Genomic DNA, 27730 nt, shown 5'->3' with positions numbered 1-27730 from the left:
TGGCAATATTCATAACAATAGAGATATATTTTGAAGAATGTAATACTGAAACAATACAAAATGTCACATATTTAATAAATATCTATAAACAAGTCGTTAAAAAAAGCTTCGTAACTCGTGAGATGAGGCAAAGAACAGGATTAAACTTTAGGAGTCCTAATAACAGGCACATTCTTCAACTTTCTCTCGATCTCCATGAGCATCTGTAAATAAATCGCGAAATAAGATTAGAAAATTACAACAGAGAAAATAATTAGTCCTAAAGCCTGGATAAGCAGGTGAACATACCACTTCAGTGTCAGACAGAATAAATTATTTTAGTCGGAAGCGACCCGTGTGTTTGATACGCCAGCAACATATGAAGATTTCTGTTGAAAAAAAATACGCAGCCCAAACGGAGCAGCTCTACTCTCAAAACTAGTTGATAAAGCTAAGAGGTATAGTTAATTTCTTTAAATGGCTGAAGGATAAAAAACACCTGTACTTCGTCAAATCACGACGTAACCTTGACTGGTGTGAATAGGGACAAGCATACCTGTGTACGCTGTGTACATCAGGGGGAGTGGATATCCTTGAAAAATTAGCAAGTTCAAACCTAAAAAGGATCTTTTTCCTGTTTTGATCCTCTTCTCCCTACCAGGATTTTTTTTTTTTTAATGTCAACTCCAATTAAAATATCGCAGCTAGATGCCATGCAATATCCTGAAATTCTAGAAAGTAGACATTTTTTTCAGTTTCAATTAGCCTTGACAACTTACAAACAAACACTTTCTTTGTTTGTTAGAGTATTTGTTTGTTGTTTCTTTGTTAGAGTATAACGACGAACTCCTTTCGAACTGCCGAAGGGGAAAGCTTCGACGAGTCGAAGGTTGGGTTTACTTTGGACCTGATCTTCGGTATAGCCTTTAGCTTCAACGCTATCATTAGGGCATGATCAGACGCCACGTCAGCACCTCTGAAAGCTCTCACATCTTGCAGACTAGACTTGCATTTTCTGTTGATCAAAAGCTAGCTAATTTGACTATACGTTCTCCCGTCAGGGGAGTTCCAAGAATATTTATGGATTGTTGTATGTGCAAACATGGTGCCCCCAATTATTAAGTCACTTGTAAGAGCAAAGTCCACAAGCAGCGTTCCGTTTTCATTTATCTCCCCGAGTCACTCACTTCCAAGGACATCTGTGCAATAAAATCTATCATTCTCCTCTTTGGCATTGAGGTCACCAACAAAAAAATTTTTTTCATGACTCGGAATGTCTTTCGTCACCGCTTGAAGGGTGTTGTAGAAGGTATCTTTCACTGCGTCGTCCGCGTCGTTTGTAGGTGAGTAACAAGCTACCACGACTAACTTTGCATTGTTACCGGCAAATCGAGTTGTGATGATCCTTTCGTTAATGGGGGTCCAATTTGTCAAAGGTTTTGAGGCTGTTTTGGAGAGCATTATGGTCACACCCGCTACTTTCTTATTCTCGAGGCCACTGTGCAGAATAGTATACCCCTTATCCAGGTGTTGTTTGCCTACTCCAGTCCAACGAATCTCAGAGAGCGCTAGTATATTCAGGTCATAATTATGCATTTCTTTCGCAGCCTATTCAGTTTTCGACAGTTGGGGCATGGTTCTAACATACCAAAAACCAAGTTTTATGGGGGCAGCTTGATTTCAAAATCGCTTCCGGGGGCGTTCCAATGTTGTCAACGTCAGGTAATCTGGGGATAGTCCATAGTCATTATTCAGTTGAGCAATCCTAACACAAAAAGTCATTTATCTAATGTTTTGCCAGTAAACACATTGAACATTGATGCGGAAACAACTTCAAACATTTTTCATTTCGATTGAAAAGAAAAAATGTAGCGTGCATAAATTACCTTTCTTTTCTTTTTAAAGGCTATTTTGAAATTACAAAAAATTAGAAAGGTGCTTTAGTGGTTGTTAATACTCGTTGCTCAAAGCTACCTGTGACCCACAAAGCCTGTAACCTTTTTCTGAGCATTTTACTTTGACACGTAGAAGCCAGAAAATACAAAACTTCTCAATTATTCAGCACGTACTATTTTATGCAGACAAACCAAGGTCAAAGGAACCTAGCCTTATTTTAATGGTTTCCAGATGTTTTACAGCGCAGATGTTTATCTAGATATTTTGAAGCTTCTAATTCTGTTTTTCAGTTAAATTAACCACTAGGCTTAGACAATGTTCTATTCCAACACTAAACTGTTTAAGTCTTGAGCTGCTATTCATAGCTTTGGAGAAATTAATCCGTACAAACACGCATTCTACGATTAGAAGGCTGTGGAATATAGTTCACTTTAACAATCAAACCAAAATCCACGTTTTACTCATGCGTTTTAATTGAAATATCCGTTAAGTAATATTAAATCTACTAAGAATTTTGATTTCTTGTCAAATTAAGAAAAATTTAAGAGGAAAGATTCTGCTTACCTCGAAATCAGTACCATTATTCCGAAGCTTGAAATTCGTATTGTAAACTCTTGCAGGAACACTAAAACAGATACAAAAATAAATACAGTATGTACTTTAATATAGATGCAGAAATTAAGGCTCATTCACAATGAGATTTTACTAATACCGAGATTTAACTAGCGTCAATTTCGGGAATCAGTTGAAACCAAATCCTTTCACATTACAGATTTAGTCAGCGTCCAGAACTGTATAAATTATAATAGAATTCCATGTTTTCTAGACTTCAATCAAAATTCTGATTGGCTCAAATTTGCGGCAGCAAAACCTTGGTATTAGTTAAATTCCATTGTGAATGGGCCTTGAGTATGCATTAGTGAAAAACTTGGAGCCCAGATTAATCACTGCCAACAATAGATTTTGAAAAATATATTGTTTTGTCTTTTTTGGAAGGGGGGGGGGAGGGTATTTTCATTGAAAAATTCCTTTGTTGTTGTTTCATTAAAAATATATATATATATATAAATATAAAAAGAACAAATTTGCCTTATATTTTGAAAAGAAATGTTTGCCCCATGCCTTATATTTTGAAAAACACCCTCCCCCCACAAAAAAAAACAAAAAATTGAAATACTTTGAATTGAGGCCATTGAGTTTAAATTTATTTTCATTTTTGGTTTTGATTTTTTTATAACAAGCCGTAATACGATAAATAATAATAACATACAATTAAAATATAAATTACATTAAATAAAAGACCAAAAATCTTGTATAGCCACTATTATGAAACTATGCATTTCTTAGGGCATTCTTATAACTTAATTTGTAATGCTTCAACGAAAAGTAGTTTCTTATACACATAAAAGGACACAATTATTCAAATTTTTGCTTTACTAGCTTTTGGCAGAATCACCCATAGATAGAGCAAAGATACGTGAAACTGAATAGTCAGACTTGGATACTTCAAATAGTTTCCCCCGAGAACTAAAATCACTAGCAACAAAGATATCACAGCATTACCCAGTAGAATTAAAATGAGAAGTGAAAAATACTACAGTAGCACTAGCGCTACAATCAATATTACGGCGATAGAGATTAAAGATGAAAAAAAAAAATAACAAACACAACTAAAGGTTTCTCGAAGCTAAAAGGTTTCCCGAAGAAATGCTAGCTTAATTTTTTTTTCCCAAACCCTCATGGGAGTTCCAGAGTATATGTAATAGCCAATGACCTTAGAATATCTTAAAATCCCAAAAAAGGTATTTTATGGGATTTCTACGAGGCTTTCCTATGACAAAAGAATACACCCTGTAGAAGTAAAATTTTAAAGGGCGGAGAACAAAATAGTATCCGATGAGGGAGTATACTTGAAATTTAGGAAAACATTCTGCCCACAGGGAATCTACTCGGCTTTCTCCGCTCAAGTTTGCCTACATTTGGAGTCTGGTAACATAAGTTCTTTGGATATAACCAAAACAGCTTTTCGTAATATTTGCTTTAGGTCCAATACAATATTTTTATAGCTCATTGTAAAGTTTCGTCAGTTGGTCTATTATATGTTTTTTTACAGCTTTCACGAATTTTACGCATGAAACTTAATGATTAAATGCCCTTGCCTAGTCTTTGTGAAAGAAATGATTTTAATTTCAGTACGTATATTACAGAAGAGCGGGGCTCTGGTCGCTTGGATATGTCCTCAAGATGAAGAAAACCAGTGTCTTCAGCTGTTATACTTAATTGTAATTATATAACCTGGAAGACGATAAGCATGAGGACGAACGCCCTATAGGCTGGAGTGCAAAGAAAACCAAGAGAAGTTAAAACACTTTAAGAGTAATTATTTTTTGTTAAGTCATTAATTTGTAGTCATGTAAGTATTTATATTACCGGTCAAGTCAGACCATAAGGATTATACGATCTTGAAAATAAGATAATCTAAAAAACAATGTACATAGTTAGCATTATTTCAACACCCATCTATTTCTCTAGGTTTAACCTGGAAGTGATGAATGTACTAATCTATATATATAAAAATAAGTTGTCTGTGTGTGTGTGTGTCGAGTGACGTCATGTTTGTGTGTCGACTGACGTCATGTTTGTCGACTGACGTCATTTTAAGGATTGAGCTGTATGCGTCATGAAGTTGTTTGTCGACTGACGTTATGTTTGTCAACTGATGAAATTACATACCGGGACACCGGGACACAAATGACGACCGGGACACAGGGAATATAAATGACGACCGGGACACTCAAAGAGAAATTACAAACTGGGACACCGGGACACAAATGACGGCCGGGACACAGGGAATATAAATGACGACCGGGACACAGGGACACATCATTAGAATAATGAGGTATAGATCTGAATACGGATTGTTTTTCCCATGGACAATTATATGTTGCATGTTCAAGAGTCAGTAAACCTGACAATCTATTTATATGCATAGACAATGGGACAGCGAAGAATGTTGTATATTCGCATGTTTTACGTAGTTAAAAACATATATATATATATACATATATATATACATATATATATATATATATATATATATATATATATATATATATATATATATATATATATATATATATATATATATATATATATATATATATATATATATATATGTCTCTATTCACAGGTGGGACACAGGAACACAACTACAATGGCGCGTAATGACTTACGCACGCGCGGGGGCTTTGGGGGGGGCGCGAAGCGCCCCACCAACTAGGTGTTGGGGTGGCGCGAAGCGCCACCCCAACGGCTAGTATCTATATATATATAAATAAGTTGTCTGTGTGTCGAGTGACGTCACTGTCCGCATATGACGTCTGAATTATTTCATCACATACCAATTCAAAAACGAATGTATTCAAGCCGAAGTAGCTCAGTTATATAACTACCTGTGTTGGCGCAGTGGGTTTGACCTTAGCGTGGTAATACGGGACCCAGAGATCGAACCATGCTGCAGGAATGCACTACAGGGCCGACGCAGGGACCTTAGTAGTCAAGAAGCGTCGTTAATCCGATACAAATACAAATACAGTAGCTCAGTTGGTAAAGCGTTATGTTCCAGGTTCTAAGTCCGAGAGGTTCCAGGTTCGAACCTTGGCTTTAGCATTAATACAAAAGAAGAGAAAAAACTAAAAAAGAAAAAAAACTAAAAAACAGGTAAAAACTACTAAAAAAACTAAAAAAGCTAAAAAACTAAAAAAAAAACTAAAAACTAAAAAAGAAAAAAAACTAAAAAAAGGGTAAAAACAGCAAAAAACTAAAAAGAAAAAAAAACAACTAAAAACTAATAAAAAAAACTAAAAACTGAAAAAGAAAAAAAAACTAAAAAAAAGGAAAAAAATGCAAAATAAAGGAGAAAAAGAAAACTAAAAAAAATAGAAATAAAAAAAAAATAAAAAAGGTAAAAACTACAAAAAAACTAAAAAGAAAAAAATAGAAAAAGCTAAAAAATAGGTAAAAACCAAAAAAAAACTAAAAAGTAAAAAAGGAAAAAAACAAACAAATTTATTTCATCATATCAAACAGTTCGTGGTAACGAACTGTAGTAAGGAGCGACCCGGCTCAATAGTAACCAAAACTCTAAAAAATTGAATTTTGATATCAATAGCTACATCAAAAGAATCGCATTTTAATGCTGATTTTAAATATATAAGTTTCCTCAAGTTTAGTCTTACCCATCAAAAGTTACGAGCCTGAGAAAATTTGCCTTATTTAAGAAAATAGGGGAAAACACCCCCTAAAAGTCGTAGGATCTTAACGAAAATGACACCATCAGATTCAGCGTATCAGAGAACCCTACTGTAGAAGTTTCAAGCTCCTATCTACAAAAATGTGGAATTTTGTATTTTTTGCCAGAAGACAAATCACGGGTTATTTGTTTGTTTTTTTGTTTTTGCTTTTCCTTTTTCCCAGGGGACATCGTATCGACCAAGTGGTCCTAGAATGTCGCAAGAGGGCTCATTCTAACGAAAATGAAAAGTTCTAGTGCCCTTTTTAAGTGACCAAAAAAATTGGAGGGCATCTAGGCCCCCTCCCACGCTCATTTTTTCCCAAAGTCAACAGATCAAAATTTTGAGATAGCCATTTTGTTCAGCATAGTCGAAAACCATAATAACTATGTCTTTGGGGATGACTTACTCCCCCACAATCCCTGGGGGAGGGGCTGCAAGTTACAAACATTTGACCAGTGTTTACATATAGTAATGGTTATTGGGAAGTGTACAGACGTTTTCAGGGGGATTTTATTTCGTTTGGGGGTGGGGCTGAGGAGAGGGGGCTATGTTGGAGGATCTTTCCTTGGAGGAATCTGACATGGGGGAAGAAAAATTCAATGAAAAGGGCGCAGGATTTTCTAGCATTACTATAAGAAAACAATGAAAAATAAACATGAAAGCTTTTTTCAAATGAAAGGAAGGAGTAGCATTGAAACTTAAAACGAACAGATATTATTACGAATATGAGGGGTTCTAATAATACTTTAGCATAAAGAGCGAGGTATTTAGGAGGAGATAAATACCTCGCTCTTTATGCTAAAGTATTTTTAGTAATTTCAACTATTTATTCTACGGCCCTTCTGATTCAGGGGTCATTCTTAAAGAATTGGGACAAAACTTACGATTTAGTGTAAAGAGCGAGGTATTAACGAGGGTACAAACCCCCTCGTATACATAATAAAAATATAAGGTTATGAAAGTTTGTTACGTAAGTTAATTCTTAAGTTACGTATATTTTTTACTAATAAAAACGTTCGTTAAAAATTAAAAGTTATAGTTGCCTTTTTAAGTAACCGAAAAATTGGAGGGCAACTAGGCCCCCTTCTCCACCCCTTATTTCTCAAAATCGTCTGATCAAAACTAAGAGAATGCCATTTAGCCAAAAAAGAATTAATATACAAATTTCATTTTAATAATTTATGTGCGGAGAGCCAAAACCAAACATGCATTAATTCAAAAACGTTCAGAAATTAAATAAAAAAAAACAAATTTTTTTAGCTGAAAGTAAGGAGCGACATTAAAACTTAAAACGAACAGAAATTACTCCGTATATGAAATGGGTTGTCCCCTCCGCAATCCCTCGCTCTTTACGCTAAAGCTTTTAATTGTTTTAAAAAGTAGAATTGTGGCAAAGAGTCAAACTTTAGCCTAAAGAGCGAGGGATTGCGGAGGGGACAACCCATTTCATATACGGAGTAATTTCTGTTCGTTTTAAGTTTTAATGTCGCTCCTTACTTTCAGCTAAAAAATTTAGTTTTTTTTTATTTAATACCAATTCAAAAACGAATGTATATACAGACCAGGACACAGGGAATATAAATGACGACCGGGACAATCAAAGAGAAATTACAGACTGGGACACCGGGACACAAATGACGACTGGGACGTGTGTCGACTGACATCATGTTTGTGTGTCGACTGACGTCATGTTTGTCGACTATAAATGACGACTGGGACACAGGGACACAACTACAACGGGGACGCCGGGGGGCACAGGGGGATATATAAATGACGATGGAGACACAGGGAATGTTTGATTAGCAATCACCATCAACAAAGCTCAAGGGCAATTATTAGAATAATGAGGTATAGATCTGAATACGGATTGTTTTTCTCATGGACAATTATATGTTGCATGTTCAAGAGTCGGGAAACCTGACAATCTATTTATATGTACAGACAATGGGACAGCGAAGAATGTTGTATATTCGCAAGTTTTACGTAGTTAAAAACATATATATATATATATATATATATATATATATATATATATATATATATATATATATATATATATATAGCGCCCCCACCAACTAGGTATTGGGGTGGCGCGAGGCGCCACCCCAACAGCTAGTAATTTCTAAATGTTGATGAGGGACATATTTGACATATGTACTCAGAAGTTAATGTTTGAAATTTTATTTGAAGGAGAAGCACAGACTTGTCAGTTTCCCATAATCTTGGAGATAAGGTAGGTGTTCAGCAATACGGCCATATTATCGACTAGTGGGCTTTAGTGTCCCAGAAATATACATAGATTTTAACAGGTTTCTTTATAAATAATCTTCAATGTATTACGCAACTAGGTCCTACTAGGTCCAAAATTCAAAACTGCAATCTGAATTTTTTCCACAGCCCACAGTTTTACAAATCTTTTTTTTTAAAGATTTTTTGTAAAGTGACTTTTTAATAATTCAATTTTTCAAATATAGTTATATATGCCAAAAACAAAAAGATAGTCAGACTTTTCCTAACGAAAACCTATTAATTTTCTTTTTTTCATTTTAAAGAATATCCAAATTTCAACAACAACAGAAAGTTCAAAGATTCTTATGCCAAAACAACTGGTGCAATGATTATGCTAAAACAACTGGCGCTAAAAAAAAATGAAGTTTTTTATTCTCACATTAATATATTTAGCATAACAGATTACATTAGAATACCTTCATAAAAACAAGCATATTGTTTTTAATTCAAAACACCAATATGCTGAAACAGACGATTAATAGCCTATAGGCACGACAGAGAACTACTTTTAAGATTTTAATTCAAAAACCATAAAATGCGCTAAATTCAAAATTGCAGTCAGTTTTTTACGTAATTTTTAAGTTTGTGTAAGAAGCCACCAGGAAGCGTTTTCTGGACCAAATAAGCACACTGGCAACAAGTTGAAAAACTTTGTTCTTGGAAATACCATGATGTCAATACTACATGTAAAAATATGTGAAAATATCTAAACAGAGAGTGAAAATTAATAAATATATAGTGGAAACATAGTCTGACAAAAATTATACCCTTGTACAAACCATTCATAAGTTCTCAAACCATCTTCGAAAACCGTTGAGGCCGTATAGTCCATTAAAAATACGCTTTTGACCCAGCATTTGAGCAACAGACATTTTTAGAAAAATTCGCTTAATAGCACATCCAAAATTGGCCGTGCAAAAATACCTCTTTTTTTAAGGAAAAGAGGGTAAAAACAGGGGTGAATCTTGAACTTAAATACATGTAATGTTTTCTGGATTGAAAGGTCGTTTCTTATCAATTCAAGTCTGGGGAGACTGATAATGAAATCAAAATTGGGAATTCGTTCACTTAGTACCCTCTTTCCATCCAAGCGAGGCCAGAGAAGGATGAAAAAACAGAATCTTAATTTGTGCAGTATTTGGTAGATTGAAAGGTCGTTTCCTATTTATTCAAGTCTAGGGAGACTGAAAATGATATCGGATTGCAAACTTCCATCACTTAGAATCCCATTTTTACCTTAGGCGAGGTCAGAAGGGGTAGAAAATACAATTTGTGGTATTATAATAATACAATATAAAGGTCGTTTCCCATAAATTTACGTCAGCGGAATTGGAAAATTCCATCACTTAGTAGTTCTTCCAGCATTGTCTTATTAATTACCAACTGAGAATCTTCCCCGTTTTTTCAACAAGTTTTTTCCAAAGTAAGGAGCAATATTAAAACTTAAAACGAACAGAATTTACTTCGCATATGAGAGGGTTGCCCCCTCCTCGTACCTCGTTCTTCGCGCTAAAGTTTTTCAGTAATTTAAAAACGTATCTTATTCTTATTAAACGAACCTTGTGTTTCAGGAGTCGCTTTTAAAGAATTCGGATAAAAAGTCAAACTTGAGCGTAAAGACCAAGGTATTCTGAAGAGAGCAACGCCCCTTAAAACGGAGCAGTTTCTGCTCTTTTAAGTTTTAATTCTGCTACTTACTTTCAGCAGAAAAAACTTGTTCTTTTATCTAATATTTGATCTTTTTCAAATAATGCCGGGAAATTCGGCTCCCCCTCCGTGGAAAATCCCACTAAAAAATCATCCATGGATAGTTCAAGTAACTACTTGAACTAGTAACTACTTATATATAGCACAAGTAACTACTTTAGTTCATTACCAGAAAATCATCACAAGACCAGTAGGCTGCAACAGCTGCTGTAATAATGATATCAGGATTAGGTACGGACATCAATTGCTGCTTTGGAAAGTTATTAGTGCATTAAGGGCAAGCCGAGGAAAATTTTCGAGCATCAGGTAATAAAATTCTAAAACAACAAAAACAAAAACACCCACCAGATTGACTCCAGAGGCAGATTGACTAACCTTGAAATTATCTCGCAGTCTTGAGGACGCTAAAGGTCAGCTTGATCTTGCAAAAAGGAACTTATGGGAACTTGAGTGCTATTTTAGGGACTTTTTTCCAGATCTAGAAACTTTTAGCGACTTTAGGGACCTAGTGACAGCCCTGAAACAAAAAAATCCGGCATATTGACTCCAGAGGCAAAGGGCGTCAAATATTTCCGTCATATCAAGAAGACTTGGAAGGTGTAACCTTGAAATAACCTCGCAGTCTTCAGGACACTAAAGGCCCATAACCACGAAAAGACTTCTTTGCTTAAGCATTGATATAGCTTAATCTTGCATAAAGGGACTAATACAAGGTTTTAGGGACCTTCCCCAGATTTAGGGACTTTTAGAGATTAGGGACCAAGTGGCAGCCCTGGTAAAACCTTCTAAATTGACGACTCTGCCAATTTGTTTCCTTAAATGCCCGCCCAGTTTCCTTAATCCTATCCCTCCCGAAATTTCCATGTCCTCCTTTAAATTACTCGGCGTCAGAATTTTGTCCAAATAAAAGCGGGATGAAATATTGTCCCTAAGGCTAGTGCATCTATATCCATCTTTAGGCTTCCAAACAAATCTGGTATCCCTCCTCCACGTTCTTTAAGGATTTATGTTTTATCCCCCCCCCCAATTTTATCTCAAATATGCTTGTCCAATTTAGCACCCTTGCTTCCGGTATGTTACGCTTCCGTTTGTTTAAAAATGCAAAGACAAACCCTCTGACAAAGCAAATTTTCTTCCGAAAAGACACTCCCAAGTTCCGTCCTTCTCGGGCCGTTTCCCAAACTGTTCCTTCATTATCTCCTGTTCGATACTGCATCTTCAGAGATGAAAAAACCTTTCTCCCATCTTTACATAAAAAATAAGCTACATATCCCACTAGCTTCCCTCTTTTACTATTTAGTGCTCGTATTGCCAGTGTTTTGTATTTGACTGCTTGTTTTGCCCCCCCCCCCTCTTTTTGTATTTATTTTTCTTATTGAGTCTTACTGGTTTTATCTTTTTAGCTTGTTATGGCGAATCCCAGTTTAAGGTTCGTTTTTAATCAACGAATAATTTTTCACCCAAGTATTTTTTAATTTAGGCATCCTTTGCCATTTTTTTTTTTTTTTTTTGTGTTTTTATGGGTTTTTTTTCATATTTTTAAGCATTGAGTCTGAAATTCGAATTCATTCGTACCTTTTTTTTTATGGTACATTATTTTTATTTTTTGTCCCTTTGCGACGGGCTACTGGCCTTCAGCATTTCTCCAGCCCTACAGATTGCAATATTTACACGATTCCAATTCAAAAGATCTTCGTTTGTTTAGCGTACTGCTAGAAGTTCGTAAAGAATGCGGTGTTGGAAGAGCACCTCACAAAGTGCCACATCCATATTATGCCATTATATCATAAATAAAGTTCCAGAGACAGATGAGGGCATTCAGATTTTAGAGAGTTGTAGTCCCAATTAAAATTCCTCACAAGATTCCGTTTTAGCTACCGTTTCATGTACCCAGATTTTCCCATAAAATATGTCTTTGAAGCACTGGACAATTGGACAACTTAGGGCCCTAGCCCATGAGGTTGCGTCGATTCCTACTGGAGCCATACTTTTTGGACCATTCAATCGTTCTGAGTAAAATGCCCGTTCCGAAATTTCATCCAAACTCATGGTTAGTTATGAGGGTACCCAAGGGTATGTATAGTTGCGCAAGGAGGATTAATCCCCGCCAATCATTTTTGACTCTTATAAACGGTACTGTAACTTGAAATTTTCTATCAAATGAACCCCCTTTCCAGGTCTCTATGATCATTCCTTTTATATTAAGAAACCAAAATTCAAGAGAGACGTACCCTTCTTTATCTATTCACTATGGCGTTTAATAAATTTTTCCTGCCATCATACATATTCTGGTCACGCGTTGCTGCTTATATTGTAGAATATATCGTTTATTACAATGAGTCTTTTGTGAAGGTTACGGAAAGAACGTTTTTGGAATTAAATGTGTCGAAACTACAGGAAAATTATAATATTCGACCTTGCTTATTATTTCTTGAAGAAAATATTATTTATCATATTTTAAACAAATAATTCGCTTCATTCAATTTCGAAGTTAAAATCCCTGTAATTAAATCAATTATTGTAAAAGAAATCTGGAGATAATAAGAGGTAAATTTCCTCCTTCCCGTCATCACTGTTAATCGAATGGCTCGAAGAAACAACTGATCAAAATTCTTGAATTGAATATACTTTCAAGTCCAATATTGAGGACATTTTTCAAGAAACTGTGGCTGAGCGAAATGCAATAAGTATACAGTCGTTCAACTACGTTCCTCATATACCAATACGACCACTCTTAAGGCCAGGAAGGATAAAGACAAACATACATCTTTCGCAACTGAAAACTGTTTCCCGTATTCAGCTCCTTGTCGAGTCGTTCCATTTCTTTTCTAAGCTTAGCTACCTCATCGTCCAGTTTCTGTCTCTGATTTTTCAGTTCACTCAATCGACCTAAAATTAAAAAATAGCAGAGCATGGTCTGTACTTCAAAGATGAGCTTTTAGGAAGAATAACACATGACTTCCCTTGAGGTGTCTAAAACCAGGGTGACAGCCCATACATGTAGACGAAGGCCCTGGGGCGACTGACCACCCTGGAAAAATAGATAACTATAAAAAAAATCGCTTAAAGACTTGGGCCATTGTTTATTCGCCTTCCATTTTTCTAAAATATGCATATAACCAAGACATTTACATTTTAAAGAAGATAATATTAGCAAATTTAAAGTACTTTAAGGTATTACAACCACAACTATTCACTGTCGTACGAATCACATTGATGGCCGCCATATTTCGTCATTTCCGAAAAACACTAATAGATTTCTAGTGATTTTTAATTGTCTGTCAAAGTAAACTTATATTTTAAGATTTCAATACGCTTTTAAGAATGCTTGAAAAAAGGTTCTTTTAACTATACTTACAAATCTTCTCTAGACGAGAAGGAGATAAAAATTTTCATCCGAACAAAAGCTAAAGCCGACACACAGAAATTGGCGATAAACTCCAAAACTGATTTCATCTTTGCTTTCTAAAGGGTTTTGACTTCCAATAATTACAATTTGTCTCGTGGCTATGTGTATGGTTCACGTTTTCTCTTTTTTTTGTATTTAATATGTGTAAATTTTTCCATGTATAAATCAAACTCACATTTGCTCGTAGAGCTCCAAATACCCAACTTAACTTGTGTCCCCAAATGTTGAAAATGAGGTACAAAAACTCTTTCGTTCCCTATTTTGTTTCGCATTTTAATAATTGATTTAACTTTGTAACTATGTTAATCCCTTAACATTTATTTTATCATTGTAATTGTTCTGACGTGCTTATGCTAGCTTGTGTGCTATTTCAGCCAATAAATCATATTCTATTCTATAATAAGTACTTCAGAGAGCAAAATTTGCCACAAACCTGGAAGAAAGATTACTTTCATTTTATTCCTAGCGTTTAATCCCCTGTATTCTGTAATGATCTCCAGCCAGGGCTTTGTAGTCGGTACCGACTCTGACTCCAATTCTGTTCAAAACATTTTCAACATACCGACTCCAGCTCAATTCCAAGCTGTAATATTTTCCTTTTTGTAAAAAGTACATAGTTTTATCAAATTCTTCTCTAAATATAATTTTAATAACCCTATTAATAGCTAATATTTATTTTATAAATTTTATATTTTGCATTGCCAGAATTGCTGTGGAGCGCAAACGAGGTATCTCTGTCAATATATAAAGCGTTTTTCTATCTTTCTGCATTCTATAAGTGATATATTTGCAAATATTACATGTATATTTTTCAATGGTGCAAACGAAATCATATTCGCTATAATTAGCCTACAGTCTTAATTTTTATCATTATCGCCACTTTTTAGTATTATATTTAGGAGTATTCGGCTTGACCTGAGCCTTTATGAGTTTCCATAACTCCAACTCCAAATGGTCTTACATTATTTCTGTTACTCTGACTCCATTCAACGAAAGCTTACAAGAACTTTGACTCCAAACCCCTGGCTGCAACCCATGCCAATAAACCCTAATCTAACCATAGTGGGCAATTTGTTCACACACTTTCGTCGCAAACAAGACCTTGCCTCAACCCTTACCTGTACAGGAGCCTCAAAGGTAGCAGTACTACTCACTACTTAGTACAACTGCCAAACTATAGAGTAGCTGGACAAAGGGAGTACGATGATTTACCTACTTTTGGCCGACTAATGCAAGGTGTTTGATCCAATCCACCGTGTAACAAATTTACAGAACCCGTAACGGATGGGTGCTAAAAGGAGTGTTCTCCTACTAAATGTGGATTTCCTTAGACACCCATATAAGTGAGTCTATGCGCCTTTTCTAGGGGATTTTTAATCCAAGTGGGCGGAGATAGTAAGTAGCACTTCACAAGTTTCTACACTTGTTGCCTTCCTGTTTTTAGCATTTTTGTTTATTAACAGCACTGACGAACGATTCAAAAATGTGGATGATTCGTCTGACCTGCTGTAATACCTCATTGTGAAGTCACAAGTAATCCCTCAGTTCGGTAATGGCACAAAAGACAAATTCAAAGATAAGTGAAGTTCAAATGGGCTTCACATTAGTACTAATAAGATCAAGATGATACGCCTTAATCACTTGAAAATAGATGTTGCTTGTACGAAACCATGGTATCCGACCACTTCCACTGCAGTTATACTTGATTTGGCATTTCGAGACGATTGTTCCTTTAGCCCATATGTTTTGAACCTTGTGAAAAAGGATAACTCTGCCCTGTAACTCTTAGCCACATTGTGGCAACTCAGGCTTTTAACAAAGCAATTGATGCTCACAAACACGTGTAATATAATCCCTCCCCTTTAATACACGTGGCCAACATGGGGACCACAGATGCATTATGTCAACTACCTTACTGATGAACTGGAAACATTAAAAAAACGCGCCTTAAAAATTATCCTAGAAATCAAGTATATTCCTTACGAATCTGACCCCGCAGCTCTTAGAATCCTAGCTCTTAAATTCTTGTAATAATAAAAAATTAACAGTGAATTTGGTCCAACTGTAACACCCATAACAATGCTGGTTGCACCTTGTTCGAGTCACAATTGTGTAAGGGCTTTCAGTATGTATTAATAGAAAACCAAAAAAGGAAATTTGCCTCTTTAAAACCCCCACTCCTCCAACCTCTGACTTTTAAATAGAAAGGTAGGCATTTTGCATCTTGTTTAAAACGAAAACATGCAATGATATTCAATCTAAATGAGTTGAGGCATAAAGTAAGCTACGGCCCCTTAACATCCCTCTCCACCAGCTTTTTAGAAGAAAAGTAGGCATGTTATACCCTGTCTTAAGTGCAATAATATAAAAATTTTCAATATATATGATTGGAGGCACAAAGTTTGCCTGTCGCCCATCCAAGGCTACATCCAATCACCCATCTTTCAGCAGAAAGGTACGCAGTCATTTCATTTTTTTCCACCAATCAACTTAAAATTTATAGGTTAAGTACCCTGGAACAACAGAGTGCTAAGATTCAGCCACCTAATCTCTTTCTTTAACCTCCAAGTGGCAAATAAATTTGGACTAAGGGACAGAGAAGATCGATTTTCACCAACGGCCTTTTCTGGGCCCAGCGGATCTTCTACACAAAAGCGACAACATTCAGTAGTAATTTGGTAATAGTGTAGCTACAGAAAAGAGAAAGTTAATCTAAGCTGTTGACCTTTACAGCCGAGGTTTTATGAAAGTTTCATCATTGCTTGGGAATTTCTCCTCTATCACAAAGCGAGACTTGTAAACTAAAACCGTAAAGCTTGGTCATCCTCAGGAATGAGGAAACATACACTGCTACTAAATGGCCAACCCTTCATTTGCTTCAGACACATTATAAGGAAGGAAAATTTGTATTCATTAGATATGTAACAGAATATAAACAACACTGCAATGCAACGACGTAGTTTTACAAATAATACTATTATTTATATGGTAATCATTTAGTAACAGATATAGAATCACATAGATGCTGTTTAAGATATGGGTGGGTTGTGATTATCCCAGATCTGGTTTAATTTTTAGGATCCTTAAATCGACTAAAAAAAGAGCACCGCACAGCTATACTGCTATTCAAGAGAAGATCTATTCTGTCTCGTGATATCCAAAATTATTTGCAGCTACTATGGAGCAAAATATCAAAGTTCACTTCATCGTCTTGTTCGCGTTCGGGTAACCCTATTGATATAATTTCCTGGGAAAATAATTCTCCTCGTTATTCTCTGACAGCCCCCCTCCCCACTGGACAAACTTTTCAGCATATTCTCCTACAGAATTTTTCTCAACTAGATCATAGCCGTAATCTTGTTTCTATCATGCCATCGTCAGTTCTTACACTAACTTGTCTCCAAAAAAAGGCAAAGCTCCTGGCTCTGACGGACTCTAACCTGAACATTTAATTTATGGTACTGTGAAACTAGTTGAGCGTATGGTGTTATTTTTTAGAGTTTGTATTGCGAAGCAATTTGTACCAACTGCTCTACGCGAGGGCTCATTGTGACGGTGTCCCAGAAAAGAATAAGGACCCTTAATCTTGTGACCCTTGTGGTCCCATTATAGTTTGTTTAGTTATTGCAAAATTATTAGAAAATATTCTTCTTTTAAAAATTTCGAATAGGTGTGATCATGGAGATCATCAGTTTTGTTTTCCTGCGGGTCTTGGGGTTAGAAATGCACATGCAGTTTTCGTGTCTATTTTGGGGGAGAATGAAGAAACCTTTATATGTTTCTGCAATAGATATTTCTAAAGCATTTGATTCGATCCCACACTCCCAAGCTGTTTCGGCACTTTTGAGGAGTGGGGTAAACCCATTCATTTGTGCCTCCCTGTGGCAATGGTATCAAAACTCTTCTATACGTGTCTGCGTCGAAAATCTTTATAGCAGCCGAATTTTTGCGCGTTGCGGAGCAAAACAGGGTTCAGTGTTAGGTCCTGCAATATTTAACAATTCTATCCGCTGCACAACCTGCAGAGTACCGCATTTTCTTATCAAGCCATCCATTGACGCAAGTCATCTTTCGTACGCAGATGACATTCTTCTGCCGTCTGATAATTTACAATCACTGCAGACTGCTGTGAACAGTCTTTATACTGGATTGTGTAACACCGGGCTGTCAGTTACTTCTGCTAAAACTGAACTTCTTGTTTTTGGTCGTCATTACCCTCCCAATTCAAAAATTCAAATTGGCCCTGATTCAATTTTTGCGACTGTGTCTCTCAAGTACCTTGGACTTGCATTCAGGACCTCGATTCGAGCAACAAGGTCACTGACAATAAATGTGTTGGGAGAGAAGTTGAGAAAATCCTATTGACATTTTTCTAGTTAAAGGTCAATTTCACAAAAAAGACGCTCCGTCGACTTTATAACTCGTTTTTTGCTTCCAATGTACTTTTTCTGGTGCAATTATGGAAGTTTTTACCACGTCATAACGTCAACAAATTTGGCCTGTCTTTTTCAAATTTTGTAAGTATTTTCTTCGAGTTCCTTTTTGGTCTCGTAACAGTTATATCTCCAAACGTTACGGAGTTTTTGAGATATGTGATAAAATGGATGTTTTAGAAGGCAAATTCAGACAGCGATCTGAGTCAATCGTAGATTTTCTGTTGGGATGTATTAATCGTTTGTGAGTCATTGTTAGTGTATGTTTTACTGCTTGTAAATATCACAATGATTTATCATAATGATGATAAATGTTTTCATTATGTATACTTATTTTTCATTACTCCTCTAAGTGCATTTTTGCATGTATAGAGGGTTCAAATAAATTATTATTATTATAAGTTTTACCATCAAACATTTAGGAAACAAAATAGGGGTCTTATTTTGAGGGAAAGTAATGTAGCCTTAGCTACATTAGTTTCAGAAAAAAAAAAAACAAGAGAAAAAATATAGTTTCAGAAAAAATAACATCAATTGTGGTAGGTTTTATGTTTTGAGGCAAATTAATAAAGCCTTAGCTTCCTGTTTCTCTTGGTTTATAGCTTAAGTTGATTATCATTTTGATTTTTGTTTTGTTTTGGTTTCACTTACTCGTCACAGGAATTTCTGGATAATTTATTATACAAATAGACTTTAGCTTATTTGAAGTTTTAATATCACTCCTTACCTTTCTTTGAAAAACTTTTGTTGAAAATATTTTTTGAATTTGATTCCTTTAAAAAATTTCAAAGCACGAATTCACAAATTCTTCGACTTGATACTAAATCAGACTTTCATCAATTTAATACAGAAAAATGTATCTTTTGTTTTTTATAGTGGAAGTGCAGTGTGGCCTTTGCAAATATTTAAGTCGACTGCAATTGTTTTGTTCTTGATAGCTCCTCTTAAAGATGAAAAAAAAAATAGTATTTGAGTTCCAAAAGATCTATTCATGGAACCTTAAAAAAAACTGCTCTTATGTTTGCCAAAATAAAAGAAGGATAATAATGAAATAACTTTGGTTTTCATTCGATTGACTTGGGTTTGTCTTGAAAGACTTTGGCTAAGACAAATCATCCGCTTGAGCATATCAATCCTATTTTAAACTTCAATTCTCACTGCAGGCTATTCATACAAATCAGCACCCATATGCATTGGTCGGCTTCTGGATTTGAAAAAAATACCTTTTACCTTTTATAACGTCTATTCTCTGTTTTGAGTTAAATAAATAAAAAAAAAAACAGAAGGATCAAGGTGTTTGACCATCTATATAGACAAATTTGAACAAAGAAAATTGAAATGAGTCATTGTGTGTTATGTATCTTTATTGATTAAGCCCATGTATTGGTGATTTAAGTTGGAAAAAATCCATTCTAACTGAAACTTTCATTACCTTGATTCTCGTGCAAGTTTCCCCTCAGGTCATCAAGTTGTGCTTCCTTTGTTCGATAAAGATGTTCAAGATTTTCGTTAGTATCCCAGATATCAATCATATCCTAAAATATAAAATAATATACCTAAAGATCTACAAAAATCATTCTGAAAACCGAAAACTATCTATTTTATAAAATGTATTTATAAAAATCTGGATCTATATTTTTTAGAGAAGAAAATTGATTTTGTCTTTGTTAGAATTATTATAAGGTACTACCAACACAGAAAGGCTCCCCTACAATTTTCCATGCTTCCTATACAATTAGCTGACTTTTTTTGAACTTTTTATCAAACTTGCAGCCTACTTCCCCTGAATCAAACAATTATTGCAAAACAACCCAACATCTTTTGGATCAGGCAATTATTTTCAAATAAGGCTCAAAAATTGTATTTCTGAATTTCAATAGCCATTCCATACATTAAAGATTGGGTGATTAGCCAATAGCCTTTTTTAAAGAATTTTTCCAATAGAAACCTCTCTCAAGGAAATTTTCATCTGAAAATATACTTCCTGAAATCAGAAGAGCATGTCTTTTTATCCCACCTCTTACAGTCTTGCTGCATATACCCATGCTTAACAGAAAAATTTCCAGATAACAGGAATAGCTAGCATACCTTTGCAGGGTGCTGGTGACTAGGGTTTGGCTTCCTTCAACACATCACGATTTTTCACTTAGGATTATTGTCACCTGTCTTTTGTTGTTTTGATCAGCTTGAGGTCTCCCACATAAATGCCCACACTGTTTTCTGTGTAAAAATCAACGTGGGTTGATCATCTTTCTTTCTTCTTTTTTTTAACTACTCATCATCCAATGGTTGAATTTCATCTTATCACTAAAAGCTCTAATAAACATAGTGCATTGAACCCAAAAATTAAGTCTTAATTTCTTTTTTATGTCTAGTTAAGGTGCACTTCAGTTTCTAGTACCAAACCTTTTCTAGTTGCCCAATTCAAGTTACATTTCCATTATTCTACCTAACTGTTACATTTGTATTATAGTTCAGATCAAATAATGGAATTTTTTTAACATGTCTTCTTATGGTACTATTCTGACTTCAGCAAATTTTAAAAGTTGATTCATAGCATCAATTTAGATTCCAATAACAACAGCTACACTATAAACATAAAAGTCTATAAGACAACAAACCATTGAAGTGCAAAAAAAGGGTTTAAGTAGTGTCTGCAACAACTACATGTATAACTACATGTACAATTATTATCAAGTTCAGAGCTTTGATGTTCTTAACCATGCTTCTAACCTTACACCAAAACCTCCAACCCAAAAATGTAAAATAAAAATGCTTTATCTAACTTAATAATAAAATTAGTTGTGACCATCATTGAAACAAGGTTTTATAGCAATGATTCATTGTTGATTTATTGGTACCAGCCACCATGCTTGACTTGATTTTGATGCGAAGTGTAAGGTCAAATACTGGAGGCAATCTGATAGCAAAAATCTATTCCTGTTCCTCTTGCATCAAAGTCAAGCATTGGGTCAGTTCAGATGACACATTTCTGATTCATTGCTATTAGTGCCCCATAATGGATGGAATCTGCATTCGCTTGAGTCAAGAGTCAAAATTAAAGTTTCATATGCATATTCATCAAACTTGAAGTACTTGAATTCTGTTCAAAACTAATTTAAACTGAAACTTAACAAATTCTGAACTTGTACATGTTTAAGTCTAAATTAACTCTATTTAAAATACCATTTTGGTAGATATAATCCTCAGGTGCCTTTGCAATAAGATAGACTTGAAAAATCTAAAACTTCCTTTCCTTGTTTGCCTTTGTGTCACATTGGTTTAACAAATATTTTTCAGACCCTTTATACACTGGTGTCTTCTTTTAATTTTGAAATACTTTTCACTGACTATGAGTAGGTAAAACGTTTGAATCTAGATCAGGAAAGGAAAACACTATATTCCAATCAATATAGCTGAATATTTAGGTAATCAGGATAGATATCAGAGTGTTTTATCCCATGGAGTAGAAGCTACACCCATTTAAATAAATAACATTGAAATTTTTGTTCCACTGGTATTCAACTTTTCCAGGAGGGGGCCCTTTGAATCAATTGAAGGGTGACTCCCCCCTCCCTCTTGTGTCTGATTCCAGTAGTTTTACAGAAGAATCATTAATGTTATTTTTTAATTGAATCCTAATTCTTAATCAAAGCTGAAATCCAGTGAGATGTAACAGTCTTGAGAAACCTGCAACACAATCTATGAAAAAGTGATTCAATGACTTAATGACAATGACTCAGCAAACATAGCTAATAGAAAAACATAGCTAAAATTCAATCCTTGCATGTTATGATTGCTAAATGCCATAATAAATGTTTACAACAAAAAAATGAAAAATAGCCCAGCAAAAACATAACACAGGAAAGATTGTGCTGCATCTTGTGATTCCACTGTATCAATCCAATACTGAGTGGTCAAAACCTTAAAAATGTGTTGCACAAGTTTATAACACTAACATCTTGCTTCTGGGGAAAATTGTTTACAGCCTGATTGGAAAGGTATATTCCAAGGATTGACCAGATTTATGCATAAACATGTCAAGCAAAACTCACAAAGGCATACAATTTCAAAGAGGGAAGAATATACTTACTTAAGATTAGAGCCCTGTGGTAGTGCAGTAGGTTTGACCTCAATTTTGTAAAAGGGAATCAAGAGATCATAACCCGCTGCACCAACACACTAAAAGGCTGACATGAGAAGCTTAGTAGTCAAGAAGCATTGTTAATACAATAAAAACAGAGATTAAATTTGGCACAATTGACAAATATTCAGGTTACAAGTATTCTAGCCTGATTCAATTTTCAAAATGGCATACTTTCCCTAGCTATTGCTGTTCACTAAAGAAAGCTGAATAAAATAAATTTCACCATGGTCCCACAATGTGGGACCATGGTAGAGAAAATGTTGGTAGTTAATTCAATTATATTTTGTATCCTTCTTCATTTTTTTTTCTTATATAATTTGTAGAAAGTGTGGCCTCAGAAAGTATGGAGAGGAAGTGTCAACTAAGTTATTCAAAACTGAACTTTTTCTCCCAACAAAAGTTTTTCCAAGTGGGCGCTAATCCTGTATTTAATACACAGTTGACCTGCTCCAAAAACGGTATTGTGCTTCTGTAACCAAACAGGCATTTCCCACTCCCATAATAAGCCATTCCTTTGTGGAATTACCAGGATTTTCTTATTTGGTGCAGAGGTCATTATAACTGGTTGATTTTTTATATAGAAACAAGATTTTCTAACACTTGCGCAACAAGCAATGCATTTCCTTGTTGTTACAAAAACAACAAGTAAATCAAAACAATGCTCAAAGCTTGAATAAAGAATTTAACTCAGAAATTTTCTAATTTTTATATAGGAATAGAATTTTGAATTTTAAAGGAAAATAAATGTCACAGTTTAAAGGAAAATAAATGCCTGTATGTCACAGTTTCAACCTCCTATCTACAAAAGTGTGGAATTTTGTATTTTATACTAGAAAGTAGATCATGGATGCATGTTTTTTCCCAGGGGGTGATTGTATTTCAGTTCCAGTTCAGTTCAGTTTATTAACGTCAAAATAAATGGACAACAATAACATTCTACCCCTACAAGGCTCCATGGCCAGTTACATAGGGGTTAAACCAAAAGTAAATACCAAATAAAGAGTCTCTTCTTAAAAAAAAAACAAGAAATCCAATTACATAATTTTGTGTTATTTTTACTTACCACTTTGTCCTTAAAATTCAAATCCAAGTCCACACCATCTCCCACTGTCACAAAATCACAACAATTAAAATGAAATAAATAAACATGCTCAAGCCTAGCATCTACGGATGTCGCCCTACCCTCATTATTCATCATATTATTTGGTCCTAGAATGTTGCAAGAGGGCTCATTCTAACAAAAATTAAAAGTTCTAGTGCTCCTTTTAAGTGACCTAAAAATTGGAGGGCACCTAGGCCCCTCTCATACTCATTTTCTCCCAAAGTCACCAGATCAAAATTTCAAGACAGCCATTTTGTTCAGCACAGTCAAAAACCCTAATAACTATGTCTTTGAGGACAACTTAATCCCCCAAAGTCCCCAAGGTATGGACAGCAAGTTACAAACTTTAACCATTGTTTACATATAGTAGGCCTAAGGGTTATTGGGAAGTGTAAAATCATTTACGGTTTTTTCTAGCATTGGGGGAGGGGGAGTGGGGGTGGTTTTAAGGGGTTATGTGGGAGGATCTTTGCATGGTGGAATTTATCACAAGGGAAGAGAATTTCCATGAAGGGGGTGCAGGATTTTCTAGAATTATAAAAAAAAATTAGAAAATAAATAAATATTTTTTTTCAAATGGAAGTAAGGAGCAGCATTGAAACTTAAAACAAACAGAAATTATTATGTATATAAGGGCGTTTGTCTCCTCACCAATATCTTGCTCTATATGCTAAAATACTTTTAGTAATTTAAACCATTTACTCTATGACTTTTGTGATCCAGGGGGCATTCTTAAAGAATTGGGACAAAATTCAAGCTTTAGTGTAAAGAGTGAGGTATTGACAAGGGGGCAAACCCTGTCACATACGTAGTAAAAATATGCAAATATAGAAGTTTGTTATGTAAGTTAATTTGTAAAGTATGTATGTTTATTAGTAACAAAAATGTTCATACAAAAAATAATAAAATCTACATTTTTTAATCAAAAATCTATTCCCACCCCTTTTTAATCAAAATTGACCAATCAAAACTATGAGAAAGCCATTTAGCCAAAAAAATTGTTTTAATTATTCATGTACAATGAGCCAAAATCAAAACATACATTAATAAAGAAACATTCAGAAGTTAAATAATTTTTTTTTATTGTTTTCACAAGTAGAACTGTGACAAAGAGTCAAACTTTAGTGTAAAGAACAGGATGTTGAGGAGGGGACAGTTTCTTTTCATATAATAAATAATTTCTGTTTGTTATAAGTTTTAATGTTGCTCCTTACTTTCAGTGGAAAAAAACTTTTCAACTGAAAAGTATTCTAATAATATTTAATTAATGTTCTGTCATATGGTCATCAAAATTCACCAAAGAGAATATGAAAATAGGAATTGTACTGCAGATTAGACTGACAGTGCCCTAATCACTCTTTTTTTTTTGGGGGGGGGGGGTAGGCTTTGGTCTATTATACCTATACTGTTGGCATTATACATGGCAGTTCTCCAGATTTGAGATGGGATTCTAAGATAAATCAACATTCTTTTCAAAGTTAGAACCTATTTTATGCTTTTAACCTGTAAAAGTTGAGAAGGAGCATATTTGCCAAAGGGAGCCTATTAGCATTCTTGTAAAATCTTTTCACACTTGGGTGATGCCACTTTAATTTTACTATTTCTTTTTTAATTAAACCCTTCATATTTTGACTATTACTATTCTTGTGAAAAACTGTAATTGCACTTTTCTGATTCGATTTTTCTTATTGTTTAGATTTTTACCTTATATTAATGGTATACTCACTTTCTTTAATCTCTGTAAAATGGAATCCAGCCTTGTCTAGCAAAAATTGTAAAATAAATATTGCATCCCTTTACAAGGGGGTGGGCGATCATATGCTATGGTTAAATTCAGCTTAGTCTTAATACAATATTTGCAGCTGCTCTGCATTATAATGGTCATTGACACAGAGAGATTAAGGGTAAAACCATGACACTTATTCTATTTGGAGATACATTTACAATCAAAATTGCAAAAATAAGCAAAGGCTTTAAAGAGTTCCTGGAAACCAATAAGGTAATAATTCATAATTTAGGACCAGGCAGGTGATGTGGCTGTCTGTTTGGTCATGCATAAAGGGATTGTTGAACAGTAAAACCACATTTTACAAATTAAGCTGCAGATGACCCAATGCAAACTGTTCTGGAAAGACTTCAAAAACTACACTTTGGTATATGCTAAATACTTATTTGAAATCATCCCTGACTAAAAAAGACAATCCAGACCATTAAAAAAGGAAGATTAGCAGCATAGTTAATTTTTCTTGCATGTTGTCCAGCCATATCAAAAGCTCAACTATGTTGAGTTTGGGTATATGAGCAGAAATCACCAGAGCTGTGGTGCATGCAGCTTGGATCCTCTCTGTTGCCTCAAAATGCTTGCCTTTCATTGGCCTCTTAAGGCAAGGAAGCAAAAAAAAAGTCTGAGGCCAATCTAGGCCTGCAGAGTTGCAGCAGAAGCATTGGGATGCAAACCTTGGTCAGGTAGCTGTTCATGAGAAAGGCAGTGCAAGCTGGGGTGTTGTTGCAGTGCAACTTCCAGTTAATTGTAACATCTTGTCAAACCCCATTGACCCATTGTTTTAGTATTTTGAGCACTTCCACATAGAACTTGGTATTAATTGTTTGTCCAGGAGGGACAAATTCATGGTGGATACTGCCTTTGATGTCAAGACAATGAGCATTGTTTTCACTTTGGATTTGCTAATTCTTGCCCTTTTTTGGGTAAGGAGATGCTGATGTGAGCCACTTGTAAGATTGTCTCTTTGTCATGGGATTATACTCAAAGATCTAGGTTTTGTCACCTGTGATTTCATTATTCAAAAATGGGGATCGCTTTCACATATGAAAAAAATCTTCTTAGAACACTTCCACTTGCCACAATTTCCATGCACACCTTGTGTATGTTGAAATGCACCACCACAATGTCACAAACAACATATGTTGGCAAATTTGACATTTGGGCAATTAAACAAATACTTAGTTGACAGTCATAGTTCAAAACTTTGTACACAAAGTCAAAGTATCTTTTTCTCTAGTTTAGGTTTTGAAAAATGTAATTCCTTTTATTTGAGTAGAATTTTAAGCCATATCCTTGTGATATTTTTCTAGATTTAGGAAATGTATTTTCAAATCCTTGAAACCTCATAAATTGGGATTGAAAAAAGTTTTAAAGCTGAAAATATGGTAAAATTCTGGTTGATTGACATTTGGCTATCTTGGAAAGGGGTTAGGTTAGGAAAATGAAACTTTCAGAAATGAGTCTAAAGGCTAAAGTATGTCCCAGGAAGGTAATTCGAAGTACCCACCTCTACTCCTTCTCCCTCTAGAGAGCCCTGACCTTTGATAACCTTTAAAAATATGTGTGTTATAAAAGTGAAACCTTGCAAATAGATCTTCTGCTTGAATGAAGCATAACAAAATTGTTTTTAGCTTCATAACTTTGCTCAATCCCAATTTAAAAGGTTTTATAGCTATGCAAATATATTTCCCAAATTTTGAAAAAAAAGATTGATATGGTTCAGAATTCTACTCAAATAACAGGAATTGCATTTTCAGAACTAAAGGCAGAGAAAAGGCAACTGGTAACTGAAAATTAAGGTAAAATGTTGTTTTGTCAAAATTCAATAGGTTTAGACCTGTCAACAGGCCCTCTAGAGAGAAGAAGTAGAGGTGGGTACTTCAAAATACCTTCCTGGGACATACTTTAGCCTTTAGACCCATCCCTGAAAGTTTTATATTCCTAACCTAACCCCTTTCTGAGATAGGCTAGCCAAAAGTCAATCAATTAGAATTTTACCAAAAATACTTTTATTGTTCTTCATTTAAGCAGAGGACCTATTTTATAAGGTTTCATTTTTATAAACAAAGATTTTTAAATGTCATCAAAGGTCATTACATTCTAGAGGGGTACTGTCAAATACCTTCCAAGGTTATAATTTTATTTGTGGATCCATCACTGAAAGTTTCATTTTCCTTACCACTTTCCAAAATATTGAATAGCAACAGGTCTAGAATTTTACTTTCTAGCATCAAAAATTTTATTGCGAGTTCTTGAGAGGGGGGAAATCACTGAGCCCATGCCCAGAATTTATACCCTTTACTTCAGGAAGAGAGAAAATCCAATAAAACTATTCCTCAAAGATAGGCTACCTTTTTTATTTAGCCAAAAATCCTCAAGGTTTTAAAGAATAATTCCCCTTCCCCAGGGTGCAGTAGACCCTTAACGATGCAGATAATACTAATAGGTTGATCTGGTAGGTCCTAGAACTGCATACAAACAACAGTTATCATACGTTTCCATCATCCATTATACTGCTTTGGGTATCAGAATGTTGTTGTTGTTGTGAGAGGGATGATGGAGCATCGAATTGACTCTCTTAGGGTGTGTTCCAGGGACTTACTGTAGTAACCGAATGGTTACTATTTCCGTTCCTAGCGGGAAAATGGTTACTGCCCAACCCACTGGGAACGAGAATAGTTACTGCCGGC

General features: G+C 35.0%; 1 protein-coding gene across 2 annotated transcripts; it reads right to left on the bottom strand.

Moving 5' to 3' along the window:
• Positions 1–24: 24 nt before the first annotated feature.
• Positions 25–27730, bottom strand: LOC136027289 (uncharacterized). Of its 2 annotated transcripts, none has more exons than XM_065704386.1 (5): positions 27535–27730; positions 19441–19543; positions 12932–13055; positions 2440–2500; positions 25–203 (listed from the first exon to the last, which is right to left on the bottom strand). In XM_065704386.1, the coding sequence occupies exons 1-5, from the start codon at positions 27547–27549 to the stop codon at positions 141–143; spliced, it is 366 nt and encodes a 121-aa protein (XP_065560458.1). In that variant the 5' UTR covers positions 27550–27730; the 3' UTR covers positions 25–140. The 2 variants fall into 2 exon arrangements, with proteins under 2 accessions (XP_065560458.1, XP_065560459.1); XM_065704387.1 differs by having other exon boundaries at positions 27392–27598.

This window comes from Artemia franciscana, chromosome 5 (assembly GCF_032884065.1).
Source record: "Artemia franciscana chromosome 5, ASM3288406v1, whole genome shotgun sequence".
Lineage (NCBI taxonomy): Eukaryota > Metazoa > Arthropoda > Branchiopoda > Anostraca > Artemiidae > Artemia > Artemia franciscana.
The sequence above is the reverse complement of the archived record's forward strand: the minus strand, read 5'-3'. Positions and strand labels throughout refer to the sequence as shown.

Excerpts from the sequence above, each read along its gene's own strand:
- LOC136027289 (XM_065704386.1), bottom strand. Across the intron at positions 13,056-19,440 it reads AAACTTGCACGAGAATCAAG|GTCGATTGAGTGAACTGAAA; the intron begins GTAATGAAAGTT and ends TTTTAATTTTAG. Across the intron at positions 2,501-12,931 it reads AGTTTTCAGTTGCGAAAGAT|TGTTCCTGCAAGAGTTTACA; the intron begins GTATGTTTGTCT and ends TATCTGTTTTAG.